The following is a 20138-nucleotide window of genomic DNA, read 5'->3' as shown; positions in this document are numbered from 1 at the left end:
TCTGTCTCTCCAGTACTGACCTGTCTCTGTCTCTCCAGTACTGACATGTCCTCAGTCTCTCCACTGACCTGTCCTCTGTCTCTCCAGTACTGAGTGTCCTCTGTCTCTCCAGTACTGGTGTCTCTGTCTCTCCAGTACTGACCTGTCCTCTGTCTCTCCAGTACTGACATGTCCTCAGTCTCTCCAGTACTGACCTGTCCTCTGTCTCTCCAGTACTGACCTGTCCTCAGTCTCAGTACACCTGTCCTAAGTCTCTCCAGTACTGACGGTTCAGTCTAGGCAACATGTCCTCTGTCTCTCCAGTACTGACCTGTCCTCAGTCTCTGTACTGACGTGTCCTCAGTCTCTCCAGTACTGACATGTCCTCAGTCTCTTCAGTACTGACGTGTCCTCTGTCTCTTCAGTACTGTGTCCTCTGTCTTCCAGTACTGACGTGTCCTCAGTTCTCCAGTACTGACATGTTCTCATCTCCAGTACTGACATGTCCTCTTCTCTCCAGTTGAATCTGTCTCTCCAGTACTGACGTGTCCTCTGTCTCTCCAGTACTGACCTGTCCTCTGTCTCTCCAGTACTGACATGTCCTCTGTCTCTCCAGTACTGACATGTCCTCAGTCTCTCCAGTACTGACCTGTCCTCTGTCTCTCCAGTTAATGACATGTCCTCTGTCTCTCCAGTACTGACATGTCCTCAGTCTCTCCAGTACTTACATGTAGTCTTACTGACATGTCCTCAGTCTCTCCAGTACTGACGTGTCCTCTGTCTCTCCAGTACTGACCTGTCCTCTGTCTCTCCAGTACTGACCTGTCCTCTGTCTCTCCAGTACTGACCTGTCCTCTGTCTCTCCAGTACTGACATGTCCTCTGTCTCTCCAGTACTGACCTGTCCTCTGTCTCTCCAGTACTGACATGTCCTCTGTCTCTCCAGTACTGACCTGTCCTCTGTCTCTCCAGTACTGACCTGTCCTCAGTCTCTCCAGTACTGACGTGTCCTCAGTCTCTCCAGTACTGACGTGTCCTCTGTCTCTCCAGTACTGTCCTCAGTCTCTCCAGTACTGACGTGTCCTCTGTCTCTCCAGTACTGACCTGTCCTCAGTCTCTCCAGTACTGACCTGTCCTCAGTCTCTCCAGTACTGACGTGTCCTCTGTCTCTCCAGTACTGACATGTCCTCTGTCCTCCAGTACTGACCTGTCCTCAGTCTCTCCAGTACTGACCCTCTGTCTCTCCAGTACTGACATGTCCTCTGTCCCTCCAGTACTGACGTGTCCTCTGTCTCTCCAGTACTGACATGTCCTCAGTCTCTCCAGTACTGACCTGTCCTCTGTCTCTCCAGTACTGACGTGTCCTCTGTCTCTCCAGTACTGACCTGTCCTCTGTCTCTCCAGTACTGACCTCTCCAGTACTGACATGTCCTCTGTCCCTCCAGTACTGACCTGTCCTCAGTCTCTCCAGTACTGACGTGTCCTCAGTCTCTCCAGTACTGACCTGTCCTCTGTCTCTCCAGTACTGACCTGTCCTCAGTCTCTCCAGTACTGACGTGTCCTCTGTCTCTCCAGTACTGACCTGTCCTCTGTCTCTCCAGTACTGACGTGTCCTCTGTCTCTCCAGTACTGACGTGTCCTCAGTCTCTCCAGTACTGACCTGTCCTCAGTCTCTCCAGTACTGACCTGTCCTCAGTCTCTCCAGTACTGACGTGTCCTCTGTCTCTCCAGTACTGACGTGTCCTCTGTCTCTCCAGTACTGACCTGTCCTCAGTCTCTCCAGTACTGACGTGTCCTCTGTCTCTCCAGTACTGACCTGTCCTCAGTCTCTCCAGTACTGACCTGTCCTCAGTCTCTCCAGTACTGACCTGTCCTCAGTCTCTCCAGTACTGACCTGTCCTCTGTCTCTCCAGTACTGACGTGTCCTCTGTCTCTCCAGTACTGACGTGTCCTCTGTCTCTCCAGTACTCTACAGAGCTGAAGAAGCTGTACTGTCAGATCGCCAAGACGTGTCCCATCCAGATCAAGGTGCTGACCAACCCCCCGCAGGGCGCCGTCATCAGAGCCATGCCCGTTTACAAGAAGGCAGAGCACGTCACCGAGGTGGTCAAACGCTGCCCCAACCACGAGCTCAGCCGCGAGTTCAACGACGGTTAGTTAGTTAGTTAGTTAGTTAGTTAGTTATTAGTTACTAGCCTTTGACAATACAAGTGGCACACTGTTCTCGTTGACTTCCGTGATTAAGTTGATGTATGTCCCCCTCTCCTAAAGCACTTTATCTATTTATCTTACATCAATATAACTAGCCTTTATCAGATGCTTCCTGGACCATGACCTTATTAACTAGTCTTTACCATGTCGTTATTAACTAGTCTTTACCATGTCGTTATTAACTAGTCTTTACCATGTCTTATTAACTAGTCTTTACCATGTCGTTATTAACTAGTCTTTACCATGTCGTTATTAACTAGTCTTTACCATGTCGTTATTAACTAGTCTTTACCATGACCTTATTAACTAGTCTTTACCATGACCTTATTAACTAGTCTTTACCATGTCGTTATTAACTAGCCTTTACCATGACCTTATTAACTAGCCTTTACCATGTCGTTATTAACTAGCCTTTACCATGATGTTAACTAGTCTTTACCATGTCGTTATTAACTAGTCTTTACCATGTCGTTATTAACTAGTCTTTACCATGTCGTTATTAACTAGCCTTTACCATGTCGTTATTAACTAGCCTTTACCATGTCGTTATTAACTAGTCTTTACCATGTCGTTATTAACTAGTCTTTACCATGTCGTTATTAACTAGTCTTTACCATGTCGTTATTAACTAGTCTTTACCATGTCGTTATTAACTAGTCTTTACCATGTCGTTATTAACTAGTCTTTACCATGTCGTTATTAACTAGTCTTTACCATGACCTTATTAACTAGTCTTTACCATGTCCTTATTAACTAGTCTTTACCATGTCGTTATTAACTAGTCTTTACCATGTCGTTATTAACTAGTCTTTACCATGTCTTATTAACTAGTCTTTACCATGTCGTTATTAACTAGCCTTTACCATGTCGTTATTAACTAGCCTTTACCATGTCGTTATTAACTAGTCTTTACCATGTTTATTAACTAGTCTTTACCATGTCCTTCTTTACCATGTCGTTATTAACTAGTCTTTACCATGTCGTTATTAACTAGTCTTTACCATGTCATTAACTAGTTTTAACTAGTCTTTTACCATGTCATTATTAACTAGCCTTTACCATGACCTTATTAACTAGCCTTTACCATGTCGTTATTAACTAGTCTTTACCATGTCATTATTAACTAGCCTTTACCATGACCTTATTAACTAGCCTTTACCATGTCGTTATTAACTAGCCTTTACCATGATGTTAACTAGTCTTTACCATGTCGTTATTAACTAGCCTTTACCATGTCGTTATTAACTAGTCTTTACCATGACGTTATTAACTAGTCTTTACCATGTCGTTATTAACTAGCCTTTACCATGATGTTAACTAGTCTTTACCATGTCGTTATTAACTAGCCTTTACCATGTCGTTATTAACTAGTCTTTACCATGTCGTTATTAACTAGTCTTTACCATGTCGTTATTAACTAGTCTTTACCATGTCGTTATTAACTAGTCTTTACCATGATGTTAACTAGTCTTTACCATGTCGTTATTAACTAGCCTTTACCATGTCGTTATTAACTAGCCTTTACCATGACCTTATTAACTAGTCTTTACCATGTCGTTATTAACTAGCCTTTACCATGACCTTATTAACTAGTCTTTACCATGACCTTATTAACTAGTCTTTACCATGTCGTTATTAACTAGGCCTAAACTACCATTGATAAACCATTGATCAGTTATTTATCTACCTTGATATGAACATGTAACATGTTTTGTCTGTTTGATAAGCATCTGGCATTTTGTGTTGTGTTTTTGTAGGTCAGATAGCCCCTCCCAGTCACCTGATCCGAGTGGAGGGTAACAACCACTCCCAGTATCTGGAGGACTCCATCACGGGCCGTCAGAGTGTCTTGGTCCCATACGAGCCACCTCAGGTAAAGTCCCTCTCGTTTCCACCGGGCCACAGCTATAGAGATCCTATTAAATTACCAGAGGGGTCAATGTCATAAACTCTCAATGGTTCCAGAATGTGATAATGGCAGCCATGTTGGTCAGGGAGAAATCCAAACCCCGTCTAATTGGATTGAATGGCAGTAGAGGCATAATCATGAATTTTTTTATATGCAGGAAAATAAAGGTAGATCATGTGATATATCAGAAATTGTGTAATATAATTATAAATACAGTTTATATGGGTTTTATACCAATTTTATATATCCTCTAAAATATATATGTAAATAGACCATAGATGTCGACATTTGTTCTTAACTGACTTGCCTAGTAAAATAAAGGTAAAATAAATTAAATTTGAGTTTTCGTGGAAAGCTGTGATTGCTATTATTTGATACAATATCAGTACGTGTTGCATTTTCCAACTTGTTAAAGTCCTATCATCAACTGATGTCAGCCAATGTCTGGCTGGAGACTGACTGCATTGATGAATGCAATGTTGGCATATTGGCAGATAATTTGACAAATCAATGGAATCATCCCTCTAACACTGTCTGGCTAGCTAGCTAACAAACATACATACAGTGCAAGAAAATCTTCAAATTCAATGTTTTACCCAATGACTTACCACTGACTTTACCTACCAACCCCCTGGCCAAAATGGCTGCCCTTATTTACCATCATAAGAAGATTCAGGTCCATTTAGGTTTTCTAATTCTTAATACTTTGGCCACAGCTCAAAGCCCTGTCTCCTGACTGTCCCCCTTAAAACAGATGGTGTCAGAGCCCTGTCTCCTGACTGTCCCCCTTAAAACAGATCGTGTCAGAGCCCTGTCTCCTGACTGTCCCCCTTAAAACAGATGGTGTCAGAGCCCTGTCTCCTGACTGTCCCCCTTAAAACAGATCGTGTCAGAGCCCTGTCTCCTGACTGTCCCCCTTAAAACAGATGGTGTCAGAGCCCTGTCTCCTGACTGTCCCCCTTAAAACAGATGGTGTCAGAGCCCTGTCTCCTGACTGTCCCCCTTAAAACAGATGGTGTCAGAGCCCTGTCTCCTGACTGTCCCCCTTAAAACAGATGGTGTCAGAGCCCTGTCTCCTGACTGTCCCCCTTAAAACAGATGGTGTCAGAGCCCTGTCTCCTGACTGTCCCCCTTAAAACAGATGGTGTCAGAGCCCTGTCTCCTCCCTGTTAAAACAGACGTGTCAGAGCCCTGTCTCCTCCCCCTTAAAACAGACGTGTCAGAGCCCTGTCTCCTCCCCCTTAAAACAGACGTGTCAGAGCCCTGTCTCCTCCCCCTTAAAACAGATGGTGTCAGAGCCCTGTCTCCTCCCTGTTAAAACAGACGTGTCAGAGCCCTGTCTCCTCCCTGTTAAAACAGATGGTGTCAGAGCCCTGTCTCCTCCCTGTTAAAACAGATGGTGTCAGAGCCCTGTCTCCTCCCTGTTAAAACAGACGTGTCAGAGCCCTGTCTCCTCTCTGTTAAAACAGATGGTGTCAGAGCCCTGTCTCCTCCCTGTTAAAACAGACGTGTCAGAGCCCTGTCTCCTCCCTGTTAAAACAGACGTGTCAGAGCCCTGTCTCCTCTCTGTTAAAACAGACGTGTCAGAGCCCTGTCTCCTCCCTGTTAAAACAGATGGTGTCAGAGCCCTGTCTCCTCCCTGTTAAAACAGACGTGTCAGAGCCCTGTCTCCTCCCTGTTAAAACAGATGGTGTCAGAGCCCTGTCTCCTCCCTGTTAAAACAGATGGTGTCAGAGCCCTGTCTCCTCCCTGTTAAAACAGACGTGTCAGAGCCCTGTCTCCTCTCTGTTAAAACAGATGGTGTCAGAGCCCTGTCTCCTCCCTGTTAAAACAGACGTGTCAGAGCCCTGTCTCCTCCCTGTTAAAACAGATGCTGTCAGAGCCCTGTCTCCTCCCTGTTAAAACAGACGTGTCAGAGCCCTGTCTCCTCCCTGTTAAAACAGACGTGTCAGAGCCCTGTCTCCTCCCTGTTAAAACAGACGTGTCAGAGCCCTGTCTCCTCCCTGTTAAAACAGACGTGTCAGAGCCCTGTCTCCTCCCTGTTAAAACAGACGTGTCAGAGCCCTGTCTCCTCCCTGTTAAAACAGATGGTGTCAGAGCCCTGTCTCCTCCCTGTTAAAACAGACGTGTCAGAGCCCTGTCTCCTCCCCCTTAAAACAGATGGTGTCAGAGCCCTGTCTCCTCTCTGTTAAAACAGATAGTGTCAGAGCCCTGTCTCCTCCCTGTTAAAACAGACGTGTCAGAGCCCTGTCTCCTCCCTGTTAAAACAGATGGTGTCAGAGCCCTGTCTCCTCCCTGTTAAAACAGATGGTGTCAGAGCCCTGTCTCCTCCCTGTTAAAACAGATGGTGTCAGAGCCCTGTCTCCTCCCTGTTAAAACAGATGGTGTCAGAGCCCTGTCTCCTCCCTGTTAAAACAGATGGTGTCAGAGCCCTGTCTCCTCCCTGTTAAAACAGACGGTGTCAGAGCCCTGTCTCCTCCCTGTTAAAACAGATGGTGTCAGAGCCCTGTCTCCTCCCTGTTAAAACAGATGGTGTCAGAGCCCTGTCTCCTCCCTGTTAAAACAGACGTGTCAGAGCCCTGTCTCCTCCCTGTTAAAACAGACGTGTCAGAGCCCTGTCTCCTCCCTGTTAAAACAGATGGTGTCAGAGCCCTGTCTCCTCCCTGTTAAAACAGACGTGTCAGAGCCCTGTCTCCTCCCTGTTAAAACAGACGTGTCAGAGCCCTGTCTCCTCCCTGTTAAAACAGATGGTGTCAGAGCCCTGTCTCCTCCCTGTTAAAACAGACGTGTCAGAGCCCTGTCTCCTCCCTGTTAAAACAGACGTGTCAGAGCCCTGTCTCCTCCCTGTTAAAACAGATGGTGTCAGAGCCCTGTCTCCTCCCTGTTAAAACAGACGTGTCAGAGCCCTGTCTCCTCCCTGTTAAAACAGACGTGTCAGAGCCCTGTCTCCTCCCTGTTAAAACAGATGGTGTCAGAGGTCTCCTCTCTGTTAAAACAGATGGTGTCAGAGCCCTGTCTCCTCCCTGTTAAAACAGATGGTGTCAGAGCCCTGTCTCCTCCCTGTTAAAACAGATGGTGTCAGAGCCCTGTCTCCTCCCTGTTAAAACAGATGGTGTCAGAGCCCTGTCTCCTCCCTGTTAAAACAGATGGTATCAGAGCCCTGTCTCCTCCCTGTTAAAACAGATGGTGTCAGAGCCCTGTCTCCTCCCTGTTAAAACAGATGGTGTCAGAGCCCTGTCTCCTCCCTGTTAAAACAGACGTGTCAGAGCCCTGTCTCCTCCCTGTTAAAACAGACGTGTCAGAGCCCTGTCTCCTCCCTGTTAAAACAGACGTGTCAGAGCCCTGTCTCCTCTCTGTTAAAACAGACGTGTCAGAGCCCTGTCTCCTCCCTGTTAAAACAGACGTGTCAGAGCCCTGTCTCCTCTCTGTTAAAACAGACGTGTCAGAGCCCTGTCTCCTCCCTGTTAAAACAGACGTGTCAGAGCCCTGTCTCCTCTCTGTTAAAACAGACGTGTCAGAGCCCTGTCTCCTCCCTGTTAAAACAGACGTGTCAGAGCCCTGTCTCCTCCCTGTTAAAACAGACGTGTCAGAGCCCTGTCTCCTCTCTGTTAAAACAGATGGTGTCAGAGCCCTGTCTCCTCCCTGTTAAAACAGACGTGTCAGAGCCCTGTCTCCTCCCTGTTAAAACAGATGGTGTTAGAGCCCTGTCTCCTCCCTGTTAAAACAGACGTGTCAGAGCCCTGTCTCCTCCCTGTTAAAACAGATGGTGTCAGAGCCCTGTCTCCTCTCTGTTAAAACAGATGGTGTCAGAGCCCTGTCTCCTCTCTGTTAAAACAGATGGTGTCAGAGCCCTGTCTCCTCCCTGTTAAAACAGACGTGTCAGAGCCCTGTCTCCTCCCTGTTAAAACAGATGGTGTCAGAGCCCTGTCTCCTCCCTGTTAAAACAGACGTGTCAGAGCCCTGTCTCCTCCCTGTTAAAACAGATGGTGTCAGAGCCCTGTCTCCTCCCTGTTAAAACAGACGTGTCAGAGCCCTGTCTCCTCCCTGTTAAAACAGACGTGTCAGAGCCCTGTCTCCTCCCTGTTAAAACAGACGTGTCAGAGCCCTGTCTCCTCCCCCTTAAAACAGACGTGTCAGAGCCCTGTCTCCTCCCCCTTAAAACAGATGGTGTCAGAGCCCTGTCTCCTCCCTGTTAAAACAGATGGTGTCAGAGCCCTGTCTCCTCCCTGTTAAAACAGATGGTGTCAGAGCCCTGTCTCCTCCATGTTAAAACAGATGGTGTCAGAGCCCTGTCTCCTCTCTGTTAAAACAGATGGTGTCAGAGCCCTGTCTCCTCCCTGTTAAAACAGACGTGTCAGAGCCCTGTCTCCTCTCTGTTAAAACAGATGGTGTCAGAGCCCTGTCTCCTCCCTGTTAAAACAGATGGTGTCAGAGCCCTGTCTCCTCCCTGTTAAAACAGACGTGTCAGAGCCCTGTCTCCTCCCTGTTAAAACAGACGTGTCAGAGCCCTGTCTCCTCTCTGTTAAAACAGACGTGTCAGAGCCCTGTCTCCTCTCTGTTAAAACAGACGTGTCAGAGCCCTGTCTCCTCCCTGTTAAAACAGACGTGTCAGAGCCCTGTCTCCTCTCTGTGTGTTAATATCTCCTCTCTGTGTGTTAATATCTCCTCTCTGTGTGTTAATGTCTCCTCTCTGTGTGTTAATATCTCCTCTCTGAGTTAATATCTCCTCTCTGTGTGTTAATATCTCCTCTCTGTGTGTTAATATCTCCCCTCGGAGTTAATATCTCCTCTCTGTGAGTTAATATCTCCTCTGTCTCCTCTCTGTGAGTTAATATCTCCTCTCTGTGAGTTAATATCTCCTCTGTCTCCTCTCTGTGAGTTAATATCTCCTCTCTGAGTTAATATCTCCTCTCTGAGTTAATATCTCCTCTCCGTGTGTTAATATCTCCTCTCTGTGAGTTAATATCTCCTCTCTGTGTGTTAATATCTCCTCTCTGTGTGTTAATATCTCCTCTCTGTGTGTTAATATCTCCTCTCTGTGAGTTAATATCTCCTCTCTGTGTGTTAATGTCTCCTCTCTGTGTGTCAATGTCTCCTCTCTGTGTGTTAATATCTCCTCTCTGTGTGTTAATATCTCCTCAATATCTCCTCTCTGTGTGTTAATATCTCCTCTCTGTGTGTTAATATCTCCTCTCTGTGAGTTAATATCTCCCCTCTGTGTGTTAATGTCTCCTCTCTGTGTGTTAATGTCTCCTCTCTGTGTGTTAATATCTCCTCTCGGAGTTAATATCTCCTCTCTGTGAGTTAATATCTCCTCTCTTGTGTGTCAATGTCTCCTCTCTGTGTGTTAATATCTCCTCAATATCTCCTCTCTGTGTGTTAATATCTCCTCTCTGTGTGTTAATATCTCCTCAATATCTCCTCTCTGTGTGTTAATATCTCCTCTCTGTGTGTTAATATCTCCTCTCTGTGTGTTAATATCTCCTCTCTGTGAGTTAATATCTCCTCTCTGTGTGTTAATGTCTCCTCTCTGTGTGTTAATGTCTCCTCTCTGTGTGTTAATATCTCCTCTGTCTCCTCTCTGTGAGTTAATATCTCCTCTGTCTCCTCTCTGTGAGATAATATCTCCTCTCTGTGAGTTAATATCTCCTCTCTGTCTCCTCTCTGTGAGTTAATATCTCCTCTCTGTCTCCTCTCTGTGAGTTAATATCTCCTCTCTGTCTCCTCTCTGTGAGTTAATATCTCCTCTCTGTCTCCTCTCTGTGTGTTAATATCTCCTCTCTGTCTCCTCTCTGTGTGTTAATGTCTCCTCTCTGTGTGTTAATGTCTCCTCTCTGTGTGTTAATGTCTCCTCTCTGTGTGTTAATGTCTCCTCTCTGTGTGTTAATGTCTCCTCTCTGTGTGTTAATGTCTCCTCTCTGTGTGTTAATGTCTCCTCTCTGTGTGTTAATGTCTCCTCTCTGTGAGTTAATGTCTCCTCTCTCTGAGTTAATATCTCCTCTCTGTGTGTTAATGTCTCCTCTTCCAGGTGGGCACAGAGTTCACCACCATCCTATATAACTTCATGTGCAACTCCAGCTGTGTGGGAGGAATGAACCGACGCCCCATACTCATCATCGTCACCCTGGAAACCAGAGAGTAAGACATTCATTCCAATACGACTTTATATTGTCCCCTCAAGGAGAGAGTCATTCAAGACAACAGAAAACAGTGTGTCTCATCAGTGTCCCAGATCTGTTTGTGTTGTCCTGCCAACTTCCACGGGCATCGTCATGCCAAACAGATGACTATGCAGCACAAATCAGAGCCATATAGACTGATCTGGGGCCAGGCTAATGGTCAGAGCCATACAGAATATAGACTGATCTGGGGCCAGGCTAATGGTCAGAGCCATACAGAATATAGACTGATCTGGGGCCAGGCTAATGGTCAGAGCCATACAGAATATAGACTGATCTGGGGCTAGGCTAATGGTCAGAACCATACAGAATATAGACTGATCTGGGGCCAGGCTAATGGTCAGAACCATACAGAATATAGAATGATCTGAGGCTAGGCTAATGGTCAGAACCATACAGAATATAGACTGATCTGGGGCCAGGCTAATGGTCAGAGCCATACAGAATATAGACTGATCTGGGGCCAGGCTAATGGTCAGAGCCATACAGAATATAGACTGATCTGGGGCCAGGCTAATGGTCAGAGCCATACAGAATATAGACTGATCTGGGGCCAGGCTAATGGTCAGAACCATACAGAATATAGACTGATCTGGGGCCAGGCTAATGGTCAGAGCCATACAGAATATAGACTGATCTGGGGCTAGGCTAATGGTCAGAACCATACAGAATATAGACTGATCTGGGGCCAGGCTAATGGTCTGAGCCATACAGAATATAGACTGATCTGGGGCCAGGCTAATGGTCTGAGCCATACAGAATATAGACTGATCTGGGGCCAGGCTAATGGTCAGAGCCATACAGAATATAGACTGATCTGGGGCCAGGCTAATGGTCAGAGCCATACAGAATATAGACTGATCTGGGGCCAGGCTAATGGTCAGAGCCATACAGAATATAGACTGATCTGGGGCCAGGCTAATGATCTGAGCCATACAGAATATAGACTGATCTGGGGCCAGGCTAATGGTCAGAGCCATACAGAATATAGACTGATCTGGGGCCAGGCTAATGGTCTGAGCCATACAGAATATAGACTGATCTGGGGCCAGGCTAATGGTCAGAACCATACAGAATATAGACTGATCTGGGGCCAGGCTAATGGTCAGAACCATACACAATATGGACTGATCTGGGGCCAGGCTAATGGTCAGAGCCATACAGAATATAGACTGATCTGGGGCCAGGCTAATGGTCAGAACCATACAGAATATAGACTGATCTGGGGCCAGGCTAATGGTCTGAGCCATACAGAATATAGACTGATCTGGGGCCAGGCTAATGGTCAGAGCCATACAGAATATAGACTGATCTGGGGCCAGGCTAATGGTCTGAGCCATACAGAATATAGACTGATCTGGGGCCAGGCTAATGGTCAGAGCCATACAGAATATAGACTGATCTGGGGCCAGGCTAATGGTCAGAGCCATACAGAATATAGACTGATCTGGGGCCAGGCTAATGGTCAGAGCCATACAGAATATAGACTGATCTGGGGCCAGGCTAATGGTCAGAGCCATACAGAATATAGACTGATCTGGGGCCAGGCTAATGGTCTGAGCCATACAGAATATAGACTGATCTGGGGCCAGGCCCATGGTCAGAGCCATACAGAATATAGACTGATCTGGGGCCAGGCTAATGGTCTGAGCCATACAGAATATAGACTGATCTGGGGCCAGGCTAATGGTCAGAGCCATACAGAATATAGACTGATCTGGGGCCAGGCTAATGGTCAGAGCCATACAGAATATAGACTGATCTGGGGCCAGGCTAATGGTCAGAGCCATACAGAATATAGACTGATCTGGGGCCAGGCTAATGGTCAGAGCCATACAGAATATAGACTGATCTGGGGCCAGGCTAATGGTCAGAGCCATACAGAATATAGACTGATCTGGGGCCAGGCTAATGGTCAGAGCCATACAGAATATAGACTGATCTGGGGCCAGGCTAATGGTCAGAGCCATACAGAATATAGACTGATCTGGGGCCAGGCTAATGGTCTGAGCCATACAGAATATAGAGTTTGGACACTTGCTCTTTTCATGACACAGACTGACCAGGTGAAGTCTATGATCCCTTATTGATGTCACTTGTCAAATCCACTTCAATCAGTGTAGATGAAGGGGAGGAGACGGGTCAAAGAAGGATTATAAAGCCTCGAGACAATTGAGACATGGATTGTGTGTGTGTGTGTGTGCCATTCAGAAGGTGAATGGGTAAGACAACATATGTAAGTGCCTTTGGACAGGGTACAGTAGTAGGTGCCAGGCACCCCATTTTGAGTGTTTCAAGAATTGCAATGCTGCTGGGTTTTTCACACTCAACCGTTTTCCCCGTGTGTATCGAGAATGATGCACCACCCAAATGACGTCCAGACAACTTGACACAACTGTGGGACGGATTGGAGTCAACGTGGCCCAGCATCCCTGTAGAATGATTTCAATGCCATGTAGAGTCCATGACCTGACAAATAGAGGCTGTTCTGAGGGGCAAAAGGGCAATATTATTTCTTTATTTAACCTTTATTTAAATAGGGAAGTCAGTTTTAAGAACAAATTCTTACTTACAATGACGACCTACCCCGGGCCAAACCCAGATGACGCTGGACAAATTGTGCACCGCCTTATGGGACTCCCAATCACGGCCGGTCGTGATACAGCCTGGAATTGAACCAATTGGGACAGTGTTCCTAATGTTTCGTACACTCAGAGTGTAAATACATTTATTCTATAGTTTTCCACATGGCTCTGGCTCTAATTTGGGATCTTAGCCCTCCCTATAGATGATAAATAAATGTTACTGTGTCTCTCCTACGTCGCAGAGGTCAGGTGCTGGGTCGGCGCTGCTTCGAGGCCAGGATCTGTGCGTGTCCTGGCCGGGACCGCAAGGCGGACGAGGACAGCATCCGCAAGCAGCACGTTACGGCCGGAACAAACTCCAGTGAGGGTATGAAACGCCGTAAGTAGTGCTGGGAGCTGCTGGAGGACTGACTGACTGGCTGTGATCATACTATACTCTCTCTGTTTCTCGCTCGCACACCCCCTGTTCCTGCCCTGTAGTCTCTCTCCTCCTGTGTTGTAGTCTCTCTCCTCCTGTGCTGTAGTCTCTCTCCTCCTGTGTTGTAGTCTCTCTCCTCCTGTGCTGTAGTCTCTCTCCTCCTGTGCTGTAGTCTCTCTCCTCCTGTGCTGTAGTCTCTCTCCTCCTGTGCTGTAGTCTCTCTCCTCCTGTGCTGTAGTCTCTCTCCTCCTGTGCTGTAGTCTCTCTCCTCCTGTGCTGTAGTCTCTCTCCTCCTGTGTTGTAGTCTCTCTCCTCCTGCCCTGTGCTGTAGTCTCTCTCCTCCTGTGTTGTAGTCTCTCTCCTCCTGCCCTGTGTTGTAGTCTCTCTCCTCCTGTGCTGTAGTCTCTCTCCTCCTGTGCTGTAGTCTCTCTCCTCCTGTGCTGTAGTCTCTCTCCTCCTGTGTTGTAGTCTCTCTCCTCCTGTGTTGTAGTCTCTCTCCTCCTGTGCTGTAGTCTCTCTCCTCCTGTGCTGTAGTCTCTCTCCTCCTGTGTTGTAGTCTCTCTCCTCCTGTGTTGTAGTCTCTCTCCTCCTGTGTTGTAGTCTCTCTCCTCCTGTGCTGTAGTCTCTCTCCTCCTGTGCTGTAGTCTCTCTCCTCCTGTGTTGTAGTCTCTCTCCTCCTGTGCTGTAGTCTCTCTCCTCCTGTGCTGTAGTCTCTCTCCTCCTGTGCTGTAGTCTCTCTCCTCCTGCCCAGTGTTGTAGTCTCTCTCCTCCTGTGTTGTAGTCTCTCTCCTCCTGTGCTGTAGTCTCTCTCCTCCTGTGTTGTAGTCTCTCTCCTCCAGTGTTGTAGTCTCTCTCCTCCTGCCCTGTGTTGTAGTCTCTCTCCTCCTGTGCTGTAGTCTCTCTCCTCCTGTCCTGTAGTCTCTCTCCTCCTGTGTTGTAGTCTCTCTCCTCCTGTGCTGTAGTCTCTCTCCTCCTGCCCAGTGTTGTAGTCTCTCTCCTCCTGTGTTGTAGTCTCTCTCCTCCTGTGTTGTAGTCTCTCTCCTCCTGCCCTGTGCTGTAGTCGCTCTCCTCCTGTCCTGTAGTCTCTCTCCTCCTGCCCTGTGCTTGTTTTCCATGTTATATTGCTTGCTGATGTAGAGTTCTAACCAATATTATGTCCAACTGGTGTAACCCACCCAGTTAGCTACATGTCTTGAGCAGGCCTATGTCTTTGTCTTCCTCTCCTCCTCTCCTCCCTCCTCTGTACCCTCCCTCCTCCTACTCTCCTCCCTCTGTCCTCCTCTCCTCCCTCTGTCCTCTCCTCCTCTCCTCCCTCTGTACCCTCCATCCTCCTCCTCTCCTCCCTCCTCTGTTCCCTCCCTCCTCTCCTCCCTCCCTCCTCTCTGTCCTCCTCTGTTCCCTCCCTCCCTCCACTGCTCCCCTCCCTCCCCTCCCTCCCTCCCTCCCTCCCTCCCTCCCTCCCTCCCTCCCTCCCTCCCTCCTCCTCTCCTCCTCCTCCCTCCTCCTCCCTCCTCCTCTCCTCCTCTCCTCCCTCCTCCTCCTCCTCCCTGCTCTCCTCCTCTCCCTCCTCCTCTCCTCCCTCCTCCTCTCCCTCCTCCTCTCCCCTCCTCCTCTCCTCCCTCCTCCCTCCCTCCTCCTCTCCTCCTCTCCTCCTCTCCCTCCTCCTCTCCTCCTCTCCCTCCTCCTCTCCTCCCTCCTCCTCCTCTCCCTCCTCCTCTCCTCCCTCCCTCCTCCTCTCCTCCCTTTCTTCACCTCTCCAGCCTTCCGCCAGGCCCCCCATGGAATCCAGATGTCCTCCGTCAAGAAGAGAAGATCCACCGATGAGGAAGTGTTTTGTCTGCCTGTGAGTATCCAGTCTGTCCACATCATAGATAGCATATCTTTGTCTATGGTCCTCTGTTCCTTTACATGGGTTTTCCCCAGGGAATTAACTGACCCCATGATGATGTTAGTACAGTCTGTTCTATAGAAATAGAATTACAACACCAATTAACATAGATCAGTCTTGTTGAATACATGAAGAAAGAAAACATGTGTGTTAAGTCCTGTATTTCTTTTTCCTTTTTGGTAGGCCTCATTATAAATAAGAATTGGTTTTTAACTGACTTGCCTTGTTTTAAATAAAATATATATATATATATTTTTTTTTAATTAAATAAAAACAATAATTAGGGGAGTGTTTCAAAATTAGAGTCTGACCTTCAGAATAAAGGTCCTCTGTCCATATTGGCAAAACCAACCCTGATACAATCTATTGTATACAATATATTAATCTTGTGGTATGTTCCAGCTGCTAACCAACCCCTCTCTCCCTCTGTAGATTAAAGGCCGTGAAATCTATGAGATTTTGGTAAAAATCAAAGAGTCTCTGGAACTCATGCAGTTTCTGCCTCAGCACACTGTAGAGTCATACAGGCAACAGCAGCAGAACCTTCTGCAGAAACAGTGAGTACTACTCTCTGACAGACAGACAGATACATACTGGAGTCCACTAGCACCTACCTACTCTCTGAGAGACAGACAGATACATACTGGAGTCCACTAGCACCTACCTACTCTCTGACAGACAGACAGATACATACTGGAGTCCACTAGCACCTACCTACTCTCTGACAGACAGACAGATACATACTGGAGTCCACTAGCACCTACCTACTCTCTGAGAGACAGACAGATACATACTGGAGTCCACTAGCACCTACCTACTCTCTGACAGACAGACAGATACATACTGGAGTCCACCAGCACCTACCTACTCTCTGACAGACAGACAGATACATACTGGAGTCCACTAGCACCTACCTACTCTCTGACAGACAGACAGATACATACTGGAGTCCACTAGCACCTACCTACTCTCTGAGAGACAGACAGATACATACTGGAGTCCACTAGCACCTACCTACTCTCTGAGAGACAGACAGATACATACTGGAGTCCACTAGCACCTACCTACTCTCTGAGAGACAGACAGATACATACTGGAGTCCACTAGCACCTACCTACTCTCTGAGAGACAGACAGATACATACTGGAGTCCACTAGCACCTACCTACTCTCTGACAGACAGACAGATACATACTGGAGTCCACTAGCACCTACCTACTCTCTGAGAGACAGACAGATACATACTGGAGTCCACCAGCACCTACCTACTCTCTGACAGACAGACAGACAGACAGACAGATACATACTGGAGTCCACTAGCACCTACCTACTCTCTGACAGACAGACAGACAGATAAATACTGGAGTCCACTAGCACCTACCTACTCTCTGACAGACAGACAGATAAATACTGGAGTCCACGAGCACCTACCTCCTCTCTGACAGACAGACAGATACATACTGGAGTCCACTAGCACCTACCTACTCTCTGAGAGACAGACAGATACATACTGGAGTCCACTAGCACCTACCTACTCTCTGACAGACAGACAGATACATACTGGAGTCCACTAGCACCTACCTACTCTCTGACAGACAGACAGATACATACTGGAGTCCACTAGCACCTACCTACTCTCTGACAGACAGACAGATACATACTGGAGTCCACTAGCACCTACCTACTCTCTGACAGACAGACAGATACATACTGGAGTCCACCAGCACCTACCTACTCTCTGACAGACAGACAGACAGACAGATACATACTGGAGTCCACTAGCACCTACCTACTCTCTGACAGACAGACAGATAAATACTGGAGTCCACTAGCACCTACCTACTCTCTGACAGACAGACAGATACATACTGGAGTCCACCAGCACCTACCTACTCTCTGAGAGACAGACAGATAAATACTGGAGTCCACTAGCACCTACCTACTCTCTGACAGACAGACAGATACATACTGGAGTCCACTAGCACCTACCTACTCTCTGACAGACAGACAGATACATACTGGAGTCCACCAGCACCTACCTACTCTCTGACAGACAGACAGATACATACTGGAGTCCACCAGCACCTACCTACTCTCTGACAGACAGACAGATACATACTAGAGTCCACTAGCACCTACCTACTCTCTGACAGACAGACAGATACATACTGGAGTCCACTAGCACCTACCTACTCTCTGACAGACAGACAGATAAATACTGGAGTCCACTAGCACCTACCTACTCTCTGACAGACAGACAGATAAATACTAGAGTCCACTAGCACCTACCTACTCTCTGACAGACAGACAGATACATACTGGAGTCCACCAGCACCTACCTACTCTCTGACAGACAGACAGATACATACTGGAGTCCACTAGCACCTACCTACTCTCTGACAGACAGACAGATACATACTGGAGTCCACTAGCACCTACCTACTCTCTGACAGACAGACAGATACATACTGGAGTCCACCAGCACCTACCTACTCTCTGACAGACAGACAGATACATACTGGAGTCCACTAGCACCTACCTACTCTCTGACAGACAGACAGACAGATACATACTGGAGTCCACCAGCACCTACCTACTCTCTGACAGACAGACAGATACATACTGGAGTCCACTAGCACCTACCTACTCTCTGACAGACAGACAAATACATACTGGAGTCCACTAGCACCTATCAGTGCTGCTCTTCTCTCCTGAACCAAACTGAGGTAAGCTCTATCTCAATTTGATGATTCCTTTCATCCTCTCTCCTCAACCACAGAAGGTCTCCAATTTCTATTTTGAGAAGGAGACAGGATGCAAGGAATCAAGGAAAGATGAATTGAGAGAGTCCTAGGCCCACATGGTTCCAGACAGGCCTGCAGCCTGCAAGGCCCACCCTCCTTAGCTTCATAGTGTGGTTCCTTGTTTTTGTCTCTACACTTTTTCTGCACGCTTCACACTTGACATTTTAACGTAACTACTTGACTTGTTCTTTGGAGATTGTTTTGTATTTAAATAAGGACTGTACTGTGTAGCACGCAAAGAAAGCTGACAGTGGAGATCGTCCACGTGCGAAGTTGTTTTGGATGTTGTTGTTTTTGTGTGTGGGGGGGGGGGGTGATTCAACACGACATTGGCTGAGCATGTTTGGTTGCATGGTATTGAAAAGTGATGGTTGTGTTACATTTGGTAACTGGTTAAAGATCCCGTCAAGTATAATGACTCTTGAGTTTTTGGCCCAGTGAACACAACACAACGATAATCATATCGTCTTGAAAGAGGAGCGTTTTGGCCGAGACAATAGCTGTTGAGATCTGGATCGGATTTTCATCAGAGATGTCTGCTTGCGCACCTCAGAGGGTGAACCTAGTTTCGTGGTTGTACTTACCCTGTAATTAGGTCATATTATGTTCGATAGACAGATGAAACATCTAGAGACTGATGGAAACACCTGTAGGTGCTCTGCCAACTTTCCACAACAGCCGTTTCCAAATGACAAAATCAGTCCCAGTCATTGGCTTGAGTTTATTCATACTTTAAAGAAACAAACTACGCCCTCCCTCGGCCCATTCAGCTAAAGCTGGGAAGAGAAAGGCAATTATCTGCTAATTATAGTTTTAAATAAACTGCTGCTTTCATGCACTATGATAATTATTGCTTATGCTACTGTTTCTCATTTAGAAAACGTGCAGACCTTCTCACACAGTGAGATCACGACGATTACATTTGGTTTTGAAAAAAAAAACATTTTTAGTTTTAGTCCGCTTGGGTTCTGTCACACTGCCCTCTGGCGCCCCCCTCCCCATTGTGGCTGGATGTGGCGGTGCAGCAGGTAATGACAGGGAACTGGAGGGAGCTTTAGGACAGAGCAGCAGGGCCCATTGGTTTTTAACATGCTGCAATATTTCCTCTTAAGGGTTTTCCTTTCGTATCAACAGAACAGTATAATCTAGACCTGGGGTGTCAAACATACAGATGGGACGAACTCAATATACTTTAAAATGACTTAAACCAAATAGAAACTGTGTAGTGATGAAAGCCGACCTACACTTACACCATTCCGTGACGTTGTGCAGCTCTCTAATAGGTCACAGAAATTAAAGCTAGACAAGTCACGGGGTATCGTCAAAAATAGTCCTCTGTCCAAAATCAACAGATGGAGGACTATATGTTGCCGCTGAGGAACTATAAAACGTTTTACAGTACGGTCACGACCTCATTGAAGACCGAATATGGTCTGGGGGGGGGGGATTAGTTTGACACGCCTGATCTAGACTATTACGCTATGATGATACTTTAAACATTTACAATCGCAACCAAATTGTGTACCACTGACCGTCCTGCTGTTCGTCAGTATGGAACCTGGGGAAACAGCTGGAGCCGGCTATTCTCTGACGAGATCACCGGTCTTCTCTGCATGCTGATTTGTTGTTTAAAATGCATCTCCATGACCTTTCACCTGTATTCTTGCTAACCCTAGAAGGGTTCATTCATGACGGAATAAAACCTCCTGCCGAACCTTCCAGACATGGTCCTCTCTTTATTTGTTTCCTCTCTCTCTCTCTCTTTTATTTGTTTCCTCTCTCTCTCTCTTTTATTTGTTTCCTCTCTCTCTCTCTCTTTTATTTGTTTCCTCTCTCTCTCTCTCTCTCTTTTCTCTGTTTCCTCTCTCTCTCTCTTTTATTTGTTTCCTCTCTCTCTCTCTTTTATTTGTTTCCTCTCTCTCTCTCTCTTTTATTTGTTTCCTCTCTCTCTCTCTTTCTCTGTTTCTCTCTCTTTTTTTCTCTCTCTCTCTCTTTTTATCTGTTTCCTCTCTCTCTCTTTTTTGTTTCCTCTCTCTCTCTCTCTTTTTTTTGTTTCCTCTCTCTCTCTCTTTCTCTGTTTCCTCTCTCTCTCTTCTCTTTTTCTCTGTTTCCTCTCTCTCTCTTTTTATTTGTTTCCTCTCTCTCTCTTTTTCTCTGTTTCCTCTCT

At 46.8% G+C, this 20138-nt stretch overlaps 1 protein-coding gene and 1 long non-coding RNA gene across 67 annotated transcripts in view; one reads left to right on the top strand and one right to left on the bottom strand.

Moving 5' to 3' along the window:
* The window catches only part of LOC118380369 (tumor protein 63-like), a 195757-nt gene that overhangs the window by 151330 nt on the left and 24289 nt on the right, over positions 1–20138 (top strand). For all 50 annotated transcript variants that reach the window (XR_008068812.1, XR_008068797.1, XR_008068796.1 and 47 more), the window contains 6 exons: positions 1944–2130; positions 3947–4062; positions 10127–10236; positions 13105–13241; positions 15041–15123; positions 15601–15725. Coding sequence is in view for 1 of the 50 variants with exons in the window: in XM_052468686.1 (XP_052324646.1) it covers positions 1944–2130; positions 3947–4062; positions 10127–10236; positions 13105–13241; positions 15041–15123; positions 15601–15725 (758 nt within the window). In the remaining 49 variants the exon portion in view is untranslated. The remainder of the gene's footprint in view (positions 1–1943; positions 2131–3946; positions 4063–10126; positions 10237–13104; positions 13242–15040; positions 15124–15600; positions 15726–20138) is intronic.
* Positions 15742–17947, bottom strand: LOC127908883 (uncharacterized). 17 transcript variants are annotated; one of them, XR_008068885.1, is made up of 7 exons: positions 17761–17947; positions 17457–17706; positions 17307–17356; positions 17107–17256; positions 16699–16898; positions 15983–16382; positions 15742–15932 (listed from the first exon to the last, which is right to left on the bottom strand). It is a non-coding gene; the product is annotated as an uncharacterized LOC127908883 (long non-coding RNA). The 17 variants fall into 17 exon arrangements; XR_008068973.1 differs by having other exon boundaries at positions 15742–16282; positions 16799–16898; XR_008068917.1 differs by having other exon boundaries at positions 15742–16282; positions 16749–16848.

The sequence above is a fragment of the Oncorhynchus keta genome, chromosome 1 (genome assembly GCF_023373465.1).
Source record: "Oncorhynchus keta strain PuntledgeMale-10-30-2019 chromosome 1, Oket_V2, whole genome shotgun sequence".
NCBI lineage: Eukaryota > Metazoa > Chordata > Actinopteri > Salmoniformes > Salmonidae > Oncorhynchus > Oncorhynchus keta.
Note: the sequence above shows the minus strand (reverse complement) of the source record. Positions and strands in the feature narration are given on the sequence as shown.